Source organism: Petromyzon marinus, chromosome 10 (genome assembly GCF_048934315.1).
Source record: "Petromyzon marinus isolate PM22_M1 ecotype Great Lakes invasive population chromosome 10, UKy_Petmar_22M1.pri1.0, whole genome shotgun sequence".
NCBI lineage: Eukaryota > Metazoa > Chordata > Hyperoartia > Petromyzontiformes > Petromyzontidae > Petromyzon > Petromyzon marinus.
Window position 1 is genome coordinate 18495107 of NC_133676.1, and position 21690 is coordinate 18516796.

The following is a 21690-nucleotide window of genomic DNA, read 5'->3' on the forward strand; positions in this document are numbered from 1 at the left end:
TGATGTGAGGCTGAGTGTGGTGTGAGGCTGTGAGGTTGTGAGGCTGAGTGTGGTGTGAGGTTGTGAGGCTGAGTGTGGTGTGAGGCTGAGGTTGTGAGGCTGAGTGTGAGCGTCTACTGGGGTTGTCTTCTGCTCCGAGTCTCATCTCGCGGTGACATCGCCGAGATTCTCCGACTCCGCCGCGTCGATCCAATATAGATTCGCTAATGATTCAATCGGCCATGTCCGCGTCTCGTACGGTGACTCTGGAGTCTACGCAAGCTGCAGAATCCGCAAACCAGAGGTATATCTGAGTCGCACATCCTCATCATCGCCATCCTCATCATCATCTCCGGGCGCGACGTGATGCGAGAAGCGAACTCGCGAATCGATTCTGTTGACACGCGAATCGATTCGTCCCCGACGCGGCCGCGCTGAAGAGTGGACGACGACGACGAGGAGGAGGAGGGGAGCGAGGCGCCATGACGAAGCCCAAGAGCAAGAGGAAGATGGAGCGGGTGAAGGAGCCCGAGAGCTCCGCAGACTGCAAGGTGAGCGGGGCCGCAAGGTGAACGAGGCCGGGAGCAGCCCGGGCCCAGGGGCCTCACCCGGCCCAAACGCCCTCCAGGCGGGGTGGCGCCCTCCAGGCACACTTTTTGTTTTATATTTTAAGTTTTATATTTTAAGTTTCATATTTTAAGTAGTTCGCCTCGAAACCCCCTTGAGATGAACACATCTCGTTGCTACGGAGCATCTCATTTGCAAGGGCGTCCAGGGTGTCTGGTGCCGCGTACATCATAGCGATCAGAGTAACGTGTGTGTAACATTACTGTAACAACAACAACCGCCGTTCGCCACTAAGTGGCGGTGACGTCACCACGACGCTTGTGCCAGGCTATGTGCACCTTGAGGCCACTTGAAGTGTCGAACGCCCGCTGGCAGGAGGTCACGGGGCAGACCCAGGTGCCACTGGTCGACTGACTGAGATGACTGGCTGATGCACCACCTGTGCCCCCTACTGTGCCAACCTGCTGTGTTTTAGCCACCCGGCGCTCCGTTCGTTGTTGTGAGTGTCGCCCCTCCGCCCTCCGTTGTTGTTGGAGGGCGACTGCTTCCAACTGCCCAGTAGCATCCTTCACGAGCCTCCTCCACAGAGGCCGATCTTGACACCGCTGGTACCAGTCATCGGCAAGTCCACTCAGCTCCACGTCCTCCTGTACCACATCACTCCATCTCTTCTCTAGCCCGTGCCGCGCCCGTTTAGCCCTCTCGATGCGGCCGAACAAAAGCTGTTTCGGCATGCGGTGGCGGGGCATGTGGGCTACATGACCCAGCCTACGTAGCCTTGCCCGCCGGAGGAGCTCACCGATGGGACCTTGCCCAGATCTTTCAAGGATTTGTGAGCTCACACAATCTAGCCTGGTTTAACCCAGGATGGATCGTAGGCAGGCTAGTCTAAATGTTTCTAACTGGCAAAGATGTTCCATTAGGGGGGTCCACGTTTCGCAAGCGTAGAGAAGGGAGGGAATGACCGTGGCCGAGAAGACCTGAAGCTTAGTGCGGAGCGACAGACCAGGTAGCTTCCACACAGCGTTACGCAACCGATGAAAAGATATTGCCGCTCGACTGATTCAGAGTGAGACCTCTGCTGTTAAACTGGAGCCGGTCATAAGCACACTGCCCAGGTATGGGAAACTCTCCACTCTCTCCACAACTGCCCCATCACCGATTGGGAGTTGTAGGGGTGGAGTGTCTGATGGTATAAAATACCCAGGCAGGTGCTTAGTTTTGATGGGGCTGATGGTAAGGCCCCATCTCTTAGTGGCACGCTCCAGTCTCAGCAGCAGCATCTCCAACTCCTCCTCTGAAAGAGCAGCTATTACCAAATCATCGGCATACATAACGTGGTTGAGCAATCGGGAGCCATCCCTTGACCGCACCCGGGCATCGATCAGCCTCCCATTATATCTGTACCAAATGGAGATTCCCCCGGTACAGCTGTTGAAGGCTTCACGAACTACGTGGTCAAAATAGATGTTAAATAATGTGAGAGCCAGAGGACATCCCTGTCACACCCCAAGGTGTACAGGGAATTGCTCTGCTTCCTGGCCACGTAGTTTTACCTGGGCCCACTCACCATAATAAAGGTCCTTAATGATCGTGAGCAGAGGGTCAGGGCCTCCGAAAGCACGAAGAACAACCCAGAGCCCAAGCCTAATGATGGTATCATAGGCCTTGACCAGGTCAATACAGCAGAAATGTAGGTCTTGTTGCAATTCCCTACACCTCTGCTGTAGCAGACGGACAGAAAATATGGCATCTGTGCAGGACCGCCCTTTCCTGAAACCGCATTGGGGCTCCGCAAGCCTCTCCTCATCGTGCCTAGCAAGGCGATGTTGAATAATCCTTGCCAGGACCTTTCCCGGCACACTGAGGAGTGAGATGCCCCTGTAGTTGTTACAGTCTGTGCGGTCACCCTTCTTAAAGAGGGGGACCACCAGGGCATCCTTCCAATCCTGCGGAACCCGTCCAGTGGTCCAGATTGTTATGATATCATGTAGGGCAGTCTGTGCACAAACGCCACCCTCAGCATTTTGCTTGGGAGATCATCTCTGCCCTCTGCCTTTCCTGGTCTCAGACTCTGGATCGCCTTCAGTACTTCCTCAACAGATGGCACCTCAGCCAGCCACTCACAGAGGGTGATTTTTTCCAATATTTGAGGCACTGCAGCCTCAGCAGGGTCATCCCCACTTTGTGCCATGATATTTATCTAGCTGAGGGGTTTCCCCTCCCCCAGGACCTCACAGAAATGCTCAGCAAATCTGAAAACCTGTTCCTGGGGGTCGGAGATTGGAACACCATTTTTTCCCCTAATGATGGTAATAGGTGTGGTGCTGTAGGTTACTTTTTTGATGAAGTTAAATAGAGATTTGTGATCACGGGCCACTGAGGCAGACTCCATCTCCTCAGCAACCCGCGGCCACCACCCATCCTTGCAGCGCCTCACGGCTCTCCAAACCTCCGAACGAAGGCTGCGTTAAGCCTCCTCATTCTCTGACGTGGGATTCTGTAGCCGATGACAGTGGGCCTGTCGCTTTTTCTCAAGTATCCTGAACACCTCCTCTGTCAGCCAGGGTCTCTGAGGAGGTCTGGACCGCGTACCCAAAGCAGCCATTGCAGCTGCATGAGTCACAGTCCTAAACTTTGCCAATTTACCCTCGACATCAGGAGGAGTGGGGGACAATGCTAACCCCAGCCGCAAGCGATGATGAAATTCTCGCTTGCAACTTTCATCAGCTGAGACCAGGCCACTTTAGGTTGGAATGGGGTCCTGGGTGTACACCCACCACCGGAGTGGAAGCATGGTAGGCGCATCTTACAGATGACCTGTCGATGGTCAGAGGGCCGATCAGCTCCACGGTAGGTCCTGGTGTCAAGGACATGGGCTCGCATCTGCTGGTCCGTCACTATGTAGTCCAGCAGATGTTCTTGCTTGGACCCGGCATGCATCCATGATGTTGTGTGGATGCGCCGATGCCGGAACAGCGTGTTGGTAATTACAAGCCCATGGGCTGCACAAAAATCTAGCAGCCTCCTACCGTTGTTATTGAGCTGATCTGGCCCATGCCCTCCAATCACTCCAGACCAGGTGCCAGCATCATGACCAACTCGGGCATTGAAGTCACCCAACAAGATGACTCTATCCCGAGGGGCCACTTTAGCCAGCACCTGTGACAGGAGGTAATAGAAGGCATCTGACTCATCGGCTTTGCCTGCATTTCTTCACGGATGTTCGTCTTCGGTGGGGGCATAAGTAACCACGACCACCACTCCTCGCCTCCGGTTGATGGGAAGGCGAGCCCAAAGTAGCCTGGGGCTTACAGCTTCCCACACCTCACCGCCACGCTCCCACGCCCCCTTCATTCTTTTGTTCAAAAGAAGGGCCACACCCTGTTGTTTGGCAGTCTGCTGCCCCGAGTAGAGGACTGTCCACCCCTCATGGTGGCAGGAGCCAGAACTTGTCCACCGGATCTCCTGAATGCCACAGAGATCCAGGCGGTACCGGTCCAGCTCCTGACAGAGGAGTGGCAGCCTCTCCTCCACAGTGAGCGTTCGAACATTCCACGTGGCCACACAAAGTGGCTTTTCGTTGTTTCTGGAGGAGCCCCGAGGGTAGAGATTCAATCTCCTGGCTCCGCCAATTGGGGTTTGGCCAGGAGACGTCATAGACGCCTGTCCCTCCGGGGCCTCCGGCACAAGCTTATTAGTTATATATTTAGATCGTGGTTTCGTGGTCATTTTTTGAAGGTGGAGGGGTTACCAGCCCCTCGCATCCATCCAGAGCCCCCGTTTAGCTACTGTGGTGGTCACAGACACCATGAGGGGAGAGGCCAATCGGAATTGGCCCTCCCCCCACAGCACTGTCCACGACAGAGTTGCCCGTCCAGGAATCCGCGAGGACGTAGGGGGTTGTTTTGCCGCACATATACACACAGACAAAGATCCCCCGTGCAGACCACACAGACTGTCGGGGCAAGTGCTGGTAGCGAGTCGAAGCACATATGAAGGCCGGCACGGCACACGAGGGGTAGGTGACCAGCACCACACCCGGCCACAAACACAGATTGCATGTTCTCTCTCTCTCCCCATGGTCTGCACGAGTTTTCTCCGGGTTCTCTGGTTTCCTGCCATAGCTAAACGCGGACAGTGGCATTGGTAGAAAGAAGATTCTTCAGACTGAGTTTTCTGGGTAAATAAGTACATGAATTATATTTCCTGAATAGGGCTAGGGTGCTGAAACATCAAAACATGTCTTTCAGTGGCAGTAAAAACACACAGTCGTGCCATTTGAGCTGTTGCCCACTGTGTGTGGCGATGTTTATCTGCAGGCCTCCGGTGGCAGCCCTGCCCCAGTGTCTGGACTGGGTGCGCAGCAGAGTTCGCGCCCTTCCCTGGTCTCCGACATACAAAGCATGATGTGAGCACACTTTGCACTGATATGTCAGCACACCTCACACGAATAAATGCACAAAAAGGCCATCGCCATGGAGTCAACATTGGGGGGGACCAAATTTTCCAGGGTGTCTGGGGGTTCCAACCCAGAAAAATCTCTAAATTTGAAAACTAATTTCCTCTTCTTGGTTCTTTCGGTAAAGTCACGTAGAATGAGAATAAAACAATAAAACAAAATAAGACAATACAATTCTCATGACGTTTCGGTCACAACACAAGTGGCCTTCTTCAGGTGAAGAAACAGGTCTATCCAGGAGACAGAGCTTGAATGGACGCTGTCACGCAAGGACCGAGTCTTTTTAAAGCTGTATGGGCGGAGTTGGATTAGCAGAGTTGGATTAGCATGTTACCAGCCCCCACCTCCGGGGCGGAGGAGGGAGGGGTGCTGGTAGGAAACAAACAACAATTTCAAAAGGTAAACAAGTGCCACAAGCCAAGGTGCGCTGCTGTATACTGAGTTGCATTATAACCATGCTATAAACAGCACTACTGTGTAATACAATATTATACCCTCCAATCTAAACTACATGGTATAACACAGACAAATTCCACCTTTGAATTATACAATGCGTTACTTTACACTACCCTATACTTTAGACTATAAAATATTAGACTTGTAACATTATACTATGTCTTATTCTATGAATCCAAATATACCACACTAGTGTATATTCACTATGCAATTACGATGCTATATATTGCCTTATAAGTTATGTTAAACATTACAATGTTATACTATTTATTCTGATTTGAAGCTTTCGTGACTGCAAGGATCCGTACTCTTTGGTTCTATTCGGTAAAGTCACGTAGGTAAAAAAAATAACAAAAAATCACGACGTTTTGGCCACAACACAAGTGGCCTTCATCAGGTGAAGGTACTGGACTGTCCAGAGGACAGCGTTGGAGTGAAGACAGCAAGCCCAGGTCGCGTCCTTTAAGCTGTGTGGGAGGAAGCAAAAAACGCCTTGACAAAGGAATTAGCATAAAATTATGTACTGGACCGGCACGGTGGGGGGGGGGGAGTTTATATAATGTTGGTGTGAAGGCAAATAAGCTGCTGTGAAAGTTTGGAATACCACTACTTGAATAAATATACTGTACCATTGAAAGTTTAATGTTTGGTTTGATTTAGAACATCTTTTCAATGATTGCTTAATTTGAAACCATCCTCTCGGTTGAAATTGTGTCTGTGTTTGTAAATCTGAATTGCTTCGTGGACAAATCTCTGATAAAAACCCGTGGGTTTGCAGAGAACCTTGGTATCGGAGAAAACTATATCGTGATCACCCACAGCGTTGTAACAGTGAGCAGCTACGGCAGAAGAATTCGTTCTGCCGTGTTTCAAATCTGATTTGTGCTCGCGAATTCGGTCAGAGACATGTCGTTTCGTCTCCCCGATATAGCTGATCACTGTTACAACGCTGTGGGTGATCACGATATAGTTTTCTCCGATACCAAGGTTCTCTGCAAACCCACGGGTTTTTATCAGAGATTTGTCCACGAGGCAATTCAGATTTACAAACACAGACACAATTTCAACCGAGAGGATGGTTTCAAATTAAGCAATCATTGGAAAGATGTTCTAAATCAAACCAAACATTAAACTAATTTTCAATGGTACAGTATATTTATTCAAGTAGTGGGATTCCAAACTTTCACAGCAGCTTATTTGCCTTCACACCAACATTATGTAAACTCCCCCCCCCCCTCACTGTGCCGGTCCAGTACATCATTTTATGCTAATTCCTTTGTCAAGGCGTTTTTTGTTTCCTCCCACACAGCTTAAAGGACGCGACCTGGGCTTGCTGTCTTCACTCCAACGCTGTCCTCTGGACAGTCCAGTACCTTCACCTGATGAAGGCCACTTGTGTTGTGGCCGAAACGTCGTGATTTTTTGTTATTTTTTTTTTCCTACGTGACTTTACCGAATAGAACCAAAGAGTATACTATTAATTGTTATACTCATGTTATAAACCATACCATTAACCGTGGTGTGAGAGGTATTAAGAGGCAATGCCGGCGAAAGGGCTGCGGTCTGAAGGTCACCGTAAAATACAATTAATTAAGAACCGAAATTGTTTAAAACATCTTTCCAATGGTTATTAAACCACAATCCATCTTCTCGGTTGAAATTGTCTCTGTGCTTGTATATGTCGATGGCCTCATGAACGAATCTCTCATGGTAGCCGGTTGGCTTGCAAAGAACCTCTGTCTTGGAGAAGTGAATGTTATGTGAGCCCACTGAATTATAACAGTGATCTGCCACGGCAGAGGAATTCGTCCTACTGTGTTTCAAGTCTGCTTTATGTTCGCGGATGCGGTCCGAGATATGTCATTTGGTTTCTCCAATGTAGCTGCTACCACAAAGGCACTTTAGTTTGTAAATGCCCGGGTACTGTATGTCTGGAACAGCATCTTTTACAGATGGAACCAGATCACGGATTTTATGTACTGTGTTGAATCGGACCTGGATCTTGTGTTTGTTCAGGATTTTGGAGATATTTTTTATGACCCCTGCAATGTAGGGTAAGGTGATGGTTTTGAATGGTTCCTCAAGGGGATCCTTCTTCATGACTGGAGTGATGGCTTTGCGGATTGTGTAGTCGGGAGTAACCATTAACCTTGAGAGCTTGGTGTACGTGTTTGAGTTCACTGGCAATGTGATCCTGGTCGGAAATGCATTGGGCTCTATGGTATAGAGTCTTGATGAGGGAGTTCTTCTGGGATGGATGGTGGTGGGAATCTGGTTTTAAGTAAGCATCTGTATGGGTCGCTTTCCTGTCGACCGAGTGTCTCATTGAACCATCAGGTCTCCTTTTAATTAAGACATCCAAAAAGGGTAGCTTGCCTTCTTTTTTGACCTCCATGGTAAAACTGATGGCTGGGTGTATGGAGTTGATGTGGTCGAGGAATTGGTCTAGAGCAGGTAAGCCATGTGGCCAGATAACAAAGGTGTCATCTACGTACCTCTTCCATAAGGTCGGGTGTAGAGTGGCAGTCTGGATGGCGTCAGTTTCAAAAATGTTTCCATGAACACGTTGGCTACAACTGGAGAAAGGGGGGAGCCCATTGGGGTGCCATCAGTCTGTTTGTAGAAAGTTCCATTCCAGGTGAAGTTTGTGTTGGTTAAGCAATGTCTCACAAGGGGGGATACCTCCGCATGTAGTCCTTGATGAACCAGGTCTTCAATGATTGCGATGGTGTCAGGTACCAGAAATTTGGTGAATAAGGACACCACATAAAAACTGACAAGCAGGTCGTCTGGGGACAGGGAAATGCCCTTGATTGTCGATACCAGGTGAGTAGAATTTAGTACCGCAGAGGTGTTTTTTCCAGTGAAAGGTCGCAGTATATCAGCCAGAAAACGCGCCAGTTTGTAGGTGGGGGAGTTGATAGTTGAGACGATGGGACGAGGGGCTGTATCTTCTTTGTGTATCTTTGGAAGGCCATATAATCTTGGTGTTCTGGCAGCAGAGGGTTTCAACGAGAACTGTTTGGTCTGATCAATTAATGCTGTTGAATCAGAGATGATTTTGTTCGTTTTGGTAACCAGGCTGTTGGTGGGATCTCTTCTTATATTTTTTTGTATAGCTACCATCGTTGAGTAGTCCTTGAATTTTGTTGTTATATTCTATTTTGTCCATGATGACAGTGACATTGCCCTTGTCGGCTGAGAGGATGACAATGTCATCTCTCTTTTTTAATTGAGATAATTCAAAGCACTCATCTTTGTTGATGTTGCTAGGTGACATCTTAGCGTTTTTGAGGGTTGCAGCGATTTCAGATCTTGCTACGTCTGCAGCGATGTGACCCAGGCCCTTGAGTGCAACGTCGACATGGGCAATGATATCATTAACTGGTATGTGTCTCGGTGTGACAGCAAAGTTTAGCCCTTTAGCTAAAACGGATATCAGGCCATCAGAAATGGAACTGTTACTGCGATTAATTACGACTTTGTTAACGTCTATCTTTTCGGTGTGTGGATCCGATTTTTTGTTGGAAAGGCGATTGAAATTGGAAATCAAATTGTCCTTACATTTGGTCGACATAGTGGCAGCCGAAGAGGTAGTCATATTGTCTACATGTTCCCAATCCGATGTAGACATTGTTGCTGTCAATGTTAAGTGTGATTTGTAGAGTGTCTTGTCTAATTTATCTAGTTCGGTGCGTGTCAGTCTGATTTTTTCTGAGATGATAAGAGCTAGGCTAGTTCTAGCAAGAATTCGTTTTGCATTAAAATAAGTTGCAGCAGTAGAGGTTAGTGTAAATGCGGTTGGTATTACCTTAGAGTCACGGCATCTCTTCAGAAAGGTGAGAGACTCGATTAGTTTAGCCTTCTTATCTCGGAGTTTGTTGAAGGATCTTAAGGTTGTGTGGAATCCCTCCCCGTAGAGGTGGTTAAATTTCGATTTAAAGCTTTCGTGACTGCAAGGATTCATCTTCTTGGTTCTTTTGGTAATGTCACGTAGAATGAGAATAAAGCAATAAAACAAAATATTTCCTGCCTAAAATTGTTTAAAATTCACGAACACATGGGATGGACTTTTTATTTATTTGTTTACAATAATGTCACATCGTATATTGTATTACATTGCTCCGTTTTTACTTTTTTACCATTTCTTGTTTCATTGTACGTAATTGCAGAGATTAGGGATTAATAAAGTACAACCATAACCACAATCATATAAACATAAATCTATGCATTGATTTATATGAAGACAAGTCCAGATATTGTGGCCAAGGTTTAGCAAATTGTTTTTATTTACATAGCAAAGCAATTATTGTTTTATAGCAATATATTGGGTGGGGGGGGGGACATTTTGAGCATATTTGAATATTGAGGGGGATATGTCCACCCCAATATATATTATAATTACGGCCTTGGTGCACAACAGGTGTGTGTCTGTCAATAGATATAACGAGTGTGCACTTTCATTTGCAGGTTTGCAATGGGGGATGTTCGCCGTCCTTTGCATGAGTCGGCTGCACTCATTGAGGATGTTACTCACACACAGCTCACGCTAATGGTGAGTGGCATTTTACAAATCCAGACTAACCTTAATAAGTTAGTAAATATGTGAATAAGGCAAAGTATGATGGCGAATTGCACTTAAACATTTACATGTGCAGGACATGCCATCTACATTTTTAATGGAAAATTGACTGGATTAGACAATTGGAGTTATGGAAAGATGTGCATGACCAATATAAGTTTCTCTCTGATGCAACTATCAATGACGGAAGGTTAACAACCGACTGTGCTTGTGTGTGCAAATGCGTGCAGCTGTCACACCTGCAGGATGTGTGTGCGATGCGAGGGGGTAAGCACATTGGTCTGGAAGACATACTTTTCCTCATGAGAAAGGATAAGGTAAGTAATCGAACCTGTGTATACACTGCATATACAGGCTCTTCTTTTTTAGCGATTTTATATACTTCAATTGACTTGAGACGGTTCTCTGCAAACTTCTTCTAACCTCAATTTGTCTTTACTCTTTGGTTCTTTCGGTAAAGTCATGTAGGAAGACAAAATAATAGATCATGACGTTTCGATCACAACGCAAGCGACCGTCTTCAGACTCATTTTGTCTTGCTTCAAATTTGCCTGAGGTTACTCTTTGGAATCAGAATGTGATGCTAAGCTATCGATTCTGTATCATGACTTTACTTAGAATTGTATTTCATATATACCCTTTTCTGTTTATATACTCATGCAAAAATCTCAACTTAGTTTTCGTGACTACAGGAATTCATATTCTTTCGATCTTTCGGTAAAGTCACGTAGATAGGTTCAAAGAAAATAACAAAATAACTACGACGATTTGATCGCAACACAAGCGGTAGTCATCAGGAAAAGGGGGTGAGCTTCTAAAGGCAAACTCCATAATAGAGGTTTTTGGGTTAGATCACTTAAATATATAAATGTGTCGTTAAAACCCGTCACCACCCGATACAGCCAACTAGTAAGAGTTGTCATGTAAACAGAACATGCCAATTGGTGGTGGCGGGTTTTAACGACACATTTATATATTTATGCGATCTAACCCAAAAACCTTTATTATGGATGATATTGGTCGTGAAAGCCTTCGTGTTAAACTAAAGGTAAACTGTTGGGAAATAACCATCTGAGGACCCCATTAAAACCATCACCTTGCCATACATAGCAGGGGTCACAAAAATGATTTATACCTAGTCCACTTTATACCTGCACAGTTATTTCACAAGGATCCATTATCCTTAACTCAGGGTTGGTGTCATCTTCCTGTTCTTCTGAGAGCAAGAGACTGCACGCCCCACCTTTGTTCACAGCATCAGATTCTCCAGCATCTCGCGTACTTGACTGTCTTCCTCACCTTTTCTCATGGATCTTTCATATCTGGGATTCGGTGGTGGTGTGAAAATGTAATGTGCTCCCTCTTGCTTAGCTTGGTTAGATGATTTTTGCCAAACTTAATGTGCATGTCGTTATAGGTTATTAGGTGATACTGCGTTGGCAGCGGTGCAACAAACACAAGTAACAAAAACTCAACAAATGTGTTCTTTCATAACGGTTGGGGTGATAGCTTTACAGATTGTGTAGTCTGAATATCCATTCATCTTGAGAGTTTGGTTTATGTGTTCTAGTTCACTGGCTAGGTAATGATGGTTGGAAATACATCGAGCTCTATGGTGTAGAGTTTTGATGAGGGATTTCTTCTGGGATAGATAGTGATGGGAGTCAAGTTTTAGATATGCATCCGTATGGGTGGCTTTCCTGTAGACAGTGTCCCATTGAGCCATCTGGTCTCTTTTCGATTAAAACATCCAAGAATGGTAGCTTGCTATCCTTTTCCACCTCCATGGTGAATTAGAATGCTGGGTGTATGGAATTGATGTGGTTGAGGAATTGGTTCAGAGCTGGTCAGCCATGTGGCCAGATGACGAACGTGTCATCTACTTACCTCTTCCACAAGGACGGACGTAGATTGGATGCCTGGATGGCATCTGTCTCAAATTTTTCAATGAAAACATTGGCTAAAACTGGAGATAAGGGAGAGCCAATTGGGGTACCTTCAACCTGTTTGTAGAATGTTCCATTCCAGGTGAAGTAAGTGTTGGTGAGGCAGTGTCTCACCAGGGCCGGTACATCAGCATTCAGTCCTTGTTGGACCAAATCTTCAATGATTGCAATGGTGGCAGGCACAGGAACTTTGGTAAACAAAGAGGCTACACCGAAACTAACAAGCAAATCACCTGGAGATAGTGAGATGTCCTTAATTAACGATACCAAGTGAGCTGAGTTAAGTACAGCTGAGATGGTCTTACCAGTGAATGGTTGTAAGGTCTCAGACAGAAAACGGGCCAGTTTGTAAGTGGGTGAGTCGATAGTGGAGATGATAGGATGAAGGGGTGTAGCTTCTTTGGATTTTTGGTAAGCCATACAATCGGGGTGGCTTAGCAGCAGAGGGTTTTAAGGAAAACCGCTTGGCTGGTTCGATTAAAGATGTCGAATCGGTGATGATATTGTTGGTTTTTGTAACGAGGCTGTCGGTGGGATCTCTTTAAATTTTTGTATAGCTGCCATCATTAAGTAGGTCCTGAATTTTGTTATCGTATGTGGTTTTGTCCATGATGACTGTGGCATTGCCCTTGTCGGCTGAGAGGATGACGATGTATCTCTCTTTTTTTAATGGAGAAACCTCAAAGCGCTCATCCTTACTGATGTTGCTAATAGGTGTCTTAATCTTGATTTGAAGCTACGTGATTTTACCGAAAGAACCAAAGAGTAATAGGTGTCTTAGCGTTTTTAAGAATTGCAGCGATTTCCAATCTTGCCACATCTGCAGTAATGTGTCCCAACCCTTTAAGGGGTGACTGCGAAATTCAACCCTTCAGCTAGAACCGATTTTAGGCTGTTAGAAATTAGACTGTTACTCTGATAACAATCTTGTCAACATCATTAGACCACCTTGGCCAGTACAAAAATATAATAATAGGGTTTTTCCCCTTTTTTTGGCAACAAAACTGAAACCTTTTTACAAGGATTCATGTCTGCATTAACCACAATATTTGCAGTCAAAATGCAAACAAAAACATTATGATAATATATGCATTGTCCTTGAAACTGATTGGTCCACACCAAGGGACAGCTTTCTAAAGAAAGCCTAAAGAAAGCCGTCCCTTGGTGTGGACCAATCATCTTCTTTGGTTCTTTCGGTAAAGTCACGTAGAATGAGAATAAAATAATAAAATAAAATAAGACAACAAAATTCTCACGACGTTTCGGCCACAACACAAGTGGCCTTCTTCAGGTGAAGAGACAGGTCTGTACAGAGCTCGAAACGAGCTCTGTCTTCCATACAGACCTGTCTCTTCACCTGAATAAGGCCACTTGTGTTGTGGCCGAAACGTCGTGAGAATTTAGTTGTCTTATTTTATTTTTTTGTTCTCATTCTACGTGACTTTACCGAAAGAACCAAGAAAATGTATATATTATCATAGTATGTTTTTTGTTTGCATTTTGACTGCAGATATTGTGGTTAATGCAGACATTAATCCTTGTAAAAAGTTTCAGTTTTGTTGCCAGAAAAAAAGGGAAAACCCTATTATTATAATCTTGTCAACGTCTAACTTTTTAACGTGTGGATCTGGCTTCTTCTTTGAAAGGTTGAACTTGGAAATCAGGTTATCTTACATTAACATGCTAATTTTCACCTGGCAGCCCTTTGATTGGTGGAAAACCTACCACCGTCATGGTTGCTGCCCACCACTGACATTAACATTAGCTTCTGACATTTGGGCTACGCCCATTTCAAACCTTTATAAACAGTTTGGCTTTAGAACCTAACTTCCTTTTCCTGATGACGACCGCTTGTGTTCCGATCGAAACGTCGTAGTTTTTTGTTATTTTCTTAAAACCTATCTATGTGACTTTACCGAAATACCCAAATAATATACTCGTGCAAATTTAACTCGAAATCCAAGTTGATGTTTTTGTCACTTAATTTTACAGTGAATTTTTAAAAAAGTAATTTGAGGCAATTTCTGTGACTAAAAATCGATTTTAATGCTTTGTACTATTTTTTTTATTTAATCTGTAATGCGGTTGTTTTTGCTGAAATGTATAGTTCCTTGTGTTTGCACTGATCTCTGTTTGGTTCGTTGCTGTACTTGTTTATCATGTGCCAGCTTTGGTCATTTTGGTGACCCTGATCACTCTTGCAAATGAATATGTTAGGGTTATAAATAATTTCCTAAGCAAACTCAGCTTGACTTTCAACTTCCTCTCAGAAATTTCAGCTTTTATTGAATAGTTGTTACACCTGCTCAATGTGCTGTTTAAGCAGTGTTGTGAATTTAAGCATGCATAAATATTCGGATTTTAACAATGCACCCCCACCATCATTGTTACATGCAGAGTGAATACATATCGGTCATAGCAATGTGTGTATATGTTTGCACAAGGAATGCTTTATTTTACATGTATATTGCTTGTGTTGGAAATGTGCTGACCAACAAAGCATCGGTCATTCATTATTGGTAACATTGTGTGTGTTGGCCATGTTGGTCAGGGAAAGATGCGTCGTCTGATAGCTCACCTCAACTTTCGGGACCTCAAGTCACGAGTGCTACAAAGTGTGCAGGAAGATGAGGATTTCTTTGGGCCAGGTGTGGAGTGCGTGTGTGGTGCATGCTCACTATTTAATTGCATATCCTTCCAATATGTACAGATGCAATAAGCAGCATCTACAATTACACGTGCAGAAACCAAAACAAAAAAAATTCTGCTGGGCCAAGTTGACTGAATATATTTGGATATATTTTTTGTTCTATATATTTTTTACGTCGCACTATTCATGCAAGTTGCTTCTCAAAACGCTGTAGTATTTATAACACGCACACATTTCACATGAAGGCATGATGAACCGCAGACAAAATCATTATATTTATACTGTATGAATCTTATGATTTATGACGCTCTATTTTACATGTATGTATGTTGAACTTCTTTCACACTGTATATAGCCAACCGTGCTAATCGGAAAGGTGCGTCAGCAAGTTATATGAACAAAATACAATGAAGGATACAAAAATAAGGTAGAGGAAAGTTAAGCAAGTCACTAAAAATAAATATGAATAAAGCATGGAAGTACAAATTATACTATTACATCAATTCCTGCAGATTTATAGAGACCAAACTCAAGCTTGGGAAAGACATACAGGAGAGCAGCCAGAACTGGCCCCAACAAATGCCCAAGCTCTATTGTCCTATATTTGGATGTCTGTCCAACTCCAATCGTGGGTATTTGTGGGGGGAAACCGGAGCACTTTTTTACTGCAATACCCTAACAAGCCAGGAGAGGGCGACCTCTGCACGTGTGCGAGCCATTATACCACGGCAGCTCACTTTTACAGCTGGATAGATAAATCTGTGATGTCTACTGTTAGAAATTTCTATATATGGGCCAAATCGTAAGTATTTTAAAATGTTTTTTTTTCTTCATGAAATGACCATAAATGCAAAATATATATTATAACAACCTGTGTAAAAATCAGTATGCATTATAAGGCCGACAGTGTTGGGTTTCATAGAACCCTTCGTGATACCACGGCAGACAATGGTATTCTGTCTGTATGCCATGTCCCACAACTTTTTTATAAATGTGACCAGCATTCTCCATTTCAGCCTCATTATTTATTGACACATGTTTACGCAGGACCCACCTGTTTCAGGATGATCCTGCGAAGTTATCACAGTTGGGGAAATGTTTATATGTTTCCCATCCAGCCTGCTTGTGTGGTTCTAAATGTATTGAATTTTGTGTTATTTAATACGTTTAAGAAGATTTGACGCTTTGAATTATTGACAAATGTATGGCTTGTTTTGTAGAGGCAAGCAAGCGGCAGAAAGTATGTGCAGATGTACTAAGTGTGCTGGACCAGACAGGAATGATGTCATCATGGCAAATGGACTCTGAGACCGAGGGTGTAAAGCAAGAACGTATTGCTGTATGTGATGCATATCACACACACACAGTCATGAATACTTAACAGGAAGTCTGTCTACATGTACAATTAAATATATTATGCATCTCTTGCCTTGTTGACATTTTAAACCAATTCATTCCAGTATCATTTATTTGTGGGGAGCGGTAGTGTAGTGGTTAGCACTCTGCGCTACGAACCCGGCAATCTGGGTTAAATTCCCGCTCGAGGCCGACACCAGTGACGATTATCTGAACCAGTCATGGGCCTCCCCGAGGTTGACTCAGCCTCAAATGAGTAACTGGTGCCATGTGTAAACATTTACACTCGGGAGACAAAGGCGGCCGGGCGTGGTGCTAGCCACCTACCCCCTCATGTGCAGTTCCAGCCTTCATAGGTGCTCGCTAACAGCAAGTACCTCAACAGTCTGTTAAGGCTATACGGGGGATTGTTGTCTGTTGTGTTGTGTCATTTATTTAAGCAGGCAAGCTCTGGACAAGTTTTAATATCCATGGCCTCATCAATAGCAGAGTCGGGCTTGTTAAACAAAATACTGCTGGGCTACTAAATGTTATAGCAAAGAGCCCTCCATGAAAACTGTGGGCCCATCCAACACAAAAACAGCAACTTAAACTCATTGTTAACTGGTACGACGGATTGTGGGTATTGTATAAATATTGGATTATTTCGTTTCATACTCTATCAAAAAAACATTCTGGATGGATTCATGCCTGGATTCCTGGCTGGCACGCACCCAAGAATGGTGGTGACATCAAGTGTATTTGCCTGTAATTAGTTTTGCCCTCTATTTGCGAATATTTAAGTGTAACTTGCATCACACCTTCGGCCTGTGATCACTTCCTGTGTTAAATTTGCCATTGACAGAGACGTCCCTGACACTCAGGGGTTTGTCCATGAGAAGTCTATTTCATGTTTCATTTCACCATGTGGGCCTCCCAAGTAAACCTAAAATATGCCCAGCTTGCCGTGTTCACGTGTTCTTAGTTCTTTCGGTAAAGTCACGTTGAAGGGAAACAATAAAATAATAAAATATATATAAAACAATAAAAATTCTCACGACGTTTCGACCATAACACAAACGGTCGTCTTCAGGTGTGTCGACACACGAAAGAACTAAGAATATGAATTACTGCAGTCACGAAAGCTTTAAATCAAAATTTAAAAGTGTTCACGTGTGTTTGTGTGCGTGTGCGAAAACAGCGTGCTGAGCGACAAACAAGAGAAATGGATTCAGCAACATACGCGGAGTTTTTTGACAGTCGACAGGCCAGCTTTGGTAAATCTATGCCCATGTAAACATTTATATAGATTGAACCATCATTATCCATGATATATACACTGTTGGATTACTTCCCCACAAAGTAGTACTCATTAGATTAACCCTGAGGGATGAAGGGCTGAGTCAACTCCCAAGTAGTTTGAATTTTACAACGTTCCAAAAGCCGGCCACTTGCTCTAAAGCCACACCACCTGGCGGTTCTTCCTACACGCGCGAGAATATGTAATGTATATTCTTGGTTCTTTCGGTAAAGTCTTTACCGAAAGAACCAAGAATATGAATCCCTGCATTCATGAAAGCTTTAAATCAAAATATGTAATGTGTTTATCGTGTGCATTTACGCGTTTATTTTGTTCTTTTTCCAGCCCGGAAGATTGGGAAACTACGCGATTGGCTGGATTTGTCCTCTCTAGAGGTGAAGCCCAATGCCATGGCGATGGAAACACTGGCATACTTGGCTCAAGAGACAGTCGCCATGGTAACGATGCACACACATAGGAAAATAACTTGTTTAGCACAACACCGTTGTCCACACTTGTGTTGTTTTAGTTCAAATAAGCAAAGTATAATTTTAAATAAGTGTGCTTTCTGAGAAAATGCAATATCTGCATGTGTGTACATGACAGGCAGCCGTGTTTGAAGTTTCATTTATTAGGTATAGCCCTGTTAGCCATGCGGCTCTTAAGTCGGGTGCAACCGCAACAAACAAAATTTGAACAGAGAACATCCCAAAGCGACGACGCGCAACAGAAACATCCTGGAATAAACCAGCAAATATTCCACACGAAGAAAATTATTAAAACGCTGTGTGCAAAAATCACAATGTGGTGCAAGCTAACAACAACAACCATAAGACAATTTAGATTAACCATGTTTTCGAATCACCAAAATAAAGCTATAAAAATCACAGTTCCTATGATAACAACAGTAATCATAGGAACTATGATTTTACATTTAACAATAAACAATATACATAACACGTACGACAAAACCTGCAGCCATTGCTGGCAGCATGACACTCCCAGTGTATGATGTGTGAGTCAGCAGCAGCGTGAGTGTATGATGTGTGAGTGAGTCAGTGGTAGTGGGAGTGAGTGTATGATGAGTGAGTCAGTGTATGATGTGTGAGTCAGCGCACGATGTGTTAGCGCATGATGAGTGAGTCAGTGTATGTTGTGTGAGTCAGCAGCACCGTGAGTGAGTGTATGATGTGCGAGTGAGCCAGCACACGATGAGTGAACCTGTATGATGAGTGAATGGTCCTCTCAGCTCCATCGGCTCCCTCCGTCGGCTTCCTGGGCCCCCTCACAAACGGCCCCGCCAGCCGCTGCTGGGAGCGCGGCCCGGGAGCGCGCGCGCCTCAGGCGGCCATCTTGCTAAGCGTGTGAGACGGAACACCGCGACCTCATTCAATCCGTGTGACTTGGAATCGAACTCTTGAAACGATCTTGAAAGTTGCCCCTCATGTGCGTCTTAAAATGACAACTTTTTTGCCCCCTCGGCCCCCTCACAAATGGCCCTGCCAGCCGCTGCTGTGAGCGCACCCCGGGAGCGCCCCGGGAACGCGCGCGCGAGTGTACTTCACTGAGTTTAATATAGCTTGGCTCTCGTCGTGAGACTGCCTTGGAAATGTTTTACTCCCTCATAGCATTAGTCATTTGATGTTTTAACACTTTCATCAACGTAAAAATGTTTGGTTCTTGTAGCTGGCAGAAAAATTTTCCACAATTTGTATTGCCTTTTGTCATATATAACACAATATAAATATGCCAAAGGCCCTTTCGAAATCCCGAGTTTTAAATTTTCCTCTGTTTAGAACTTGTGATTCTTTCAATAGTTTCAGTTTTTCTTGACAGTATCCCACCGAATTCCTCAATATCGAGTCATCCTTCTTGAACCAGTGAAGTACCATGTTGCTTAATTACTTCCGATTATATTGAGAGATATGTTAAGTGACGATGAAATGGTGACAGGATTCAGAGGCATGGGAAATGACAGACAACCAGGCAGCCAGAACATGTGAAAACAATTTCCCAGGCTCTGCTGCCCTATATTGGGATGTTTCACCAAATCCATTGAGTTTTATACGTAGAAGTAAACCATAGTATACGGAGAAAACACGTGTGTGAGTGGTGGTAAGATGCAATATCTGTAGAGATGGCATACAGAGGGAAAGCATTCCACTTGCTGTACCGCCATACTTTGGCAAGCCAGGAGTTGGCGATCTTGATGTCCATGGGAAGGGAGGAGGTTTCATGAAATTGATCCACAAACCCTCACTACCTCCACAGTGCAGGAACTACAGGCCTGCAGCATATTCAGGAGCACCCTCTTATGTAGTCCCCATGGGAGTCGATGATCATAGCACACACTGCACCACACTACTTTTACATTCCTCTTATCTATAGCCACATGTACATTGAGCGGTCGAGTGGCTGGATTTGTTTCATACCTATCATTTCAGTATCATGTCCTGCCGTTTAATGTTATTAGATTGTGGAATTGTCCCTTCTGGTGCAAAGAGACATGGAGCTTCACCTAATGAAAGAGGGTTTTGGAACGCAACGCAGTATGGGTGTACAGGTATGTAATTATGATTATTATTAATATGCTTGTTTACCCAGGAAGGCCTTGCTGAGACTCAACTTTTTCAGGAGGCTGCCAGGTTTTCAGTCGGGGAGGCAATGGCTGTCCCAATTAAGTAATATGTGATTATTTTTTCAAATTTGGCAAAAATATATAGAAATACATTTGTTATGTAGACATTATTTGTTTATTATTATTGGTGTGAATGAAAAAGTCAATATGTCAGCCCTTTTTCAATACGTTGCTTGATGAAGGCTTCTCCACTCATGTGGTTGTTTGACTATACTTTCCCACACTAGTTATCATGGGTTGGTGAAAGGGAGGCCCATCACCAGTGTAGATATCACTCGCCTCTGATGTTAGCCATGGTATAATTCTTCATTGTAACTTTGTTCTGCTTTAAATTCTGTGTTATGTTTACATGCAGAAAATTGGCTCACCTATAACTCCTGTCCATGTGAGAGAAGCAGTGAGACGCTACACCGAACAAAATACAGGAGGACCAGTTGGGCTATTTACAGTAAGAATGCACATCTACATTCACACGTGTGTCAATTGCAGAAAACACATGCTCCAATACTATATTGAAAAAAAAATCTAAATAAGGAAGTTTGAATACTGAACAACGGTTGCTGCGCTTTCAGTGGGCTCACGAGTAATTGGGAGATGCCCTTTCCCCTGATTAGTTGTTGATCTCCCAGCATAGGCCGACGAAAATGCCGTTTGTAAAGGGGCGTTAAATGCACTTGACAAAATTGAAATTTCCAAATTTAGAATGGGTTCTTAATAGTTGATGAAAATGTTAGTTTTCTTCAAAAGTGTCCATCCAGTTTGGAATAATATACTTAATTATAAATTAGAGTGCATTCACCCGATATGTATTTAGTGTATAACAAAGACAAAGATCCTCCATATAGCCTGATATACATTTGGGACAAGTGCTGAAAGCCGACAAACCACACAGCACCATATCTGGCCACCTTTGTCTCCCCAATGTTGATGTTTACGCACCACAAGGTACAAATTTAAGGCTGAGTCAACCTAGGCGGGACCCAGGACCAGATCAAATATTCGTCACTGTTATTGGTTGTGAGCGCGGCATCAAACTTGGGCTGCTGAGGTTGGAGCACAGCGCACTAACCGCTGTGCCACTGCCCCCCACTCTGTAGTGTATATACATACATGTATTTGTTTATACACATACATGTACATTATAGTTCATTTTCACTCGATCAATACATGTATTAGATTATGCTTAAATTTGAATTGGTTATTATGTAGATGTAGATATGTGCAAATATATGAGATATATTGTTATTCAATAAGGTGTATTTTTATGATGATTACTTTTTGTTTTACAGAGTGCATACAAGCAATTCGGGACCCCATTTTTTGCCTGCTAAAACATACGTACATGTGTACGCGATTCTGCAGAACACTTAAACACACAATTGGTAACCGCCAATTATCAGAAGTCTGCACCTGAAGGCTGCGGGCATGGTGAAGAGATTCTGAGCGTTTGCAGGGGGGGGTCGTGTATCGTCCATTTACACAGTGGCATTGCCAGTATCCCAATTAACGCTGTACGTGTGCACACAATATTTTGTTTACATTGTTAATTATACAGTGGATTGTATTTAATGTGAAGTGTGTATTATAAACTGGGATGTGCACTGTTATTAAATCTCAATGTCCAAAAGTATTTTGTTTTGGGAGAAATCTTTTTTTGTCAGAAAATTTAACACTTTCATTAACAACACTGCCTGTATAAAAAAGAGTATTTAATAAAAAAAAAGATAAGCATATTTATTTTATTTTAAAGCGGCATTGTTGATGAACGTGTTGAG

General features: G+C 44.0%; 1 protein-coding gene across 1 annotated transcript; it reads left to right on the forward strand.

Annotated features, from left to right (window-relative positions):
- The first annotated feature begins 392 nt into the window (after window positions 1-392).
- Window positions 393-21545, forward strand: SUPT3H (SPT3 homolog, SAGA and STAGA complex component). Its single transcript, XM_032950960.2, has 11 exons — window positions 393-530; window positions 4869-4957; window positions 9935-10019; window positions 10277-10363; window positions 14544-14640; window positions 15863-15981; window positions 17179-17254; window positions 17623-17735; window positions 19751-19840; window positions 20271-20363; window positions 21205-21545. The coding sequence occupies exons 1-11, from the start codon at window positions 462-464 to the stop codon at window positions 21244-21246; spliced, it is 960 nt and encodes a 319-aa protein (XP_032806851.1). The 5' UTR covers window positions 393-461; the 3' UTR covers window positions 21247-21545.
- The last annotated feature ends 145 nt before the right edge of the window (window positions 21546-21690 follow it).

Coding starts and splice junctions, on each gene's coding strand:
- SUPT3H (XM_032950960.2), top strand. CDS start 462: ATGACGAAGCCCAAGAGCAAGAGGAAGATGGAGCGGGTGAAGGAGCCC. Junction 4,958..9,934: donor TCCGACATACAAAGCATGAT/GTGAGCACACTT, acceptor TTTCATTTGCAG/GTTTGCAATGGGGGATGTTC. Junction 17,255..17,622: donor CAGTCGACAGGCCAGCTTTG/GTAAATCTATGC, acceptor TTCTTTTTCCAG/CCCGGAAGATTGGGAAACTA.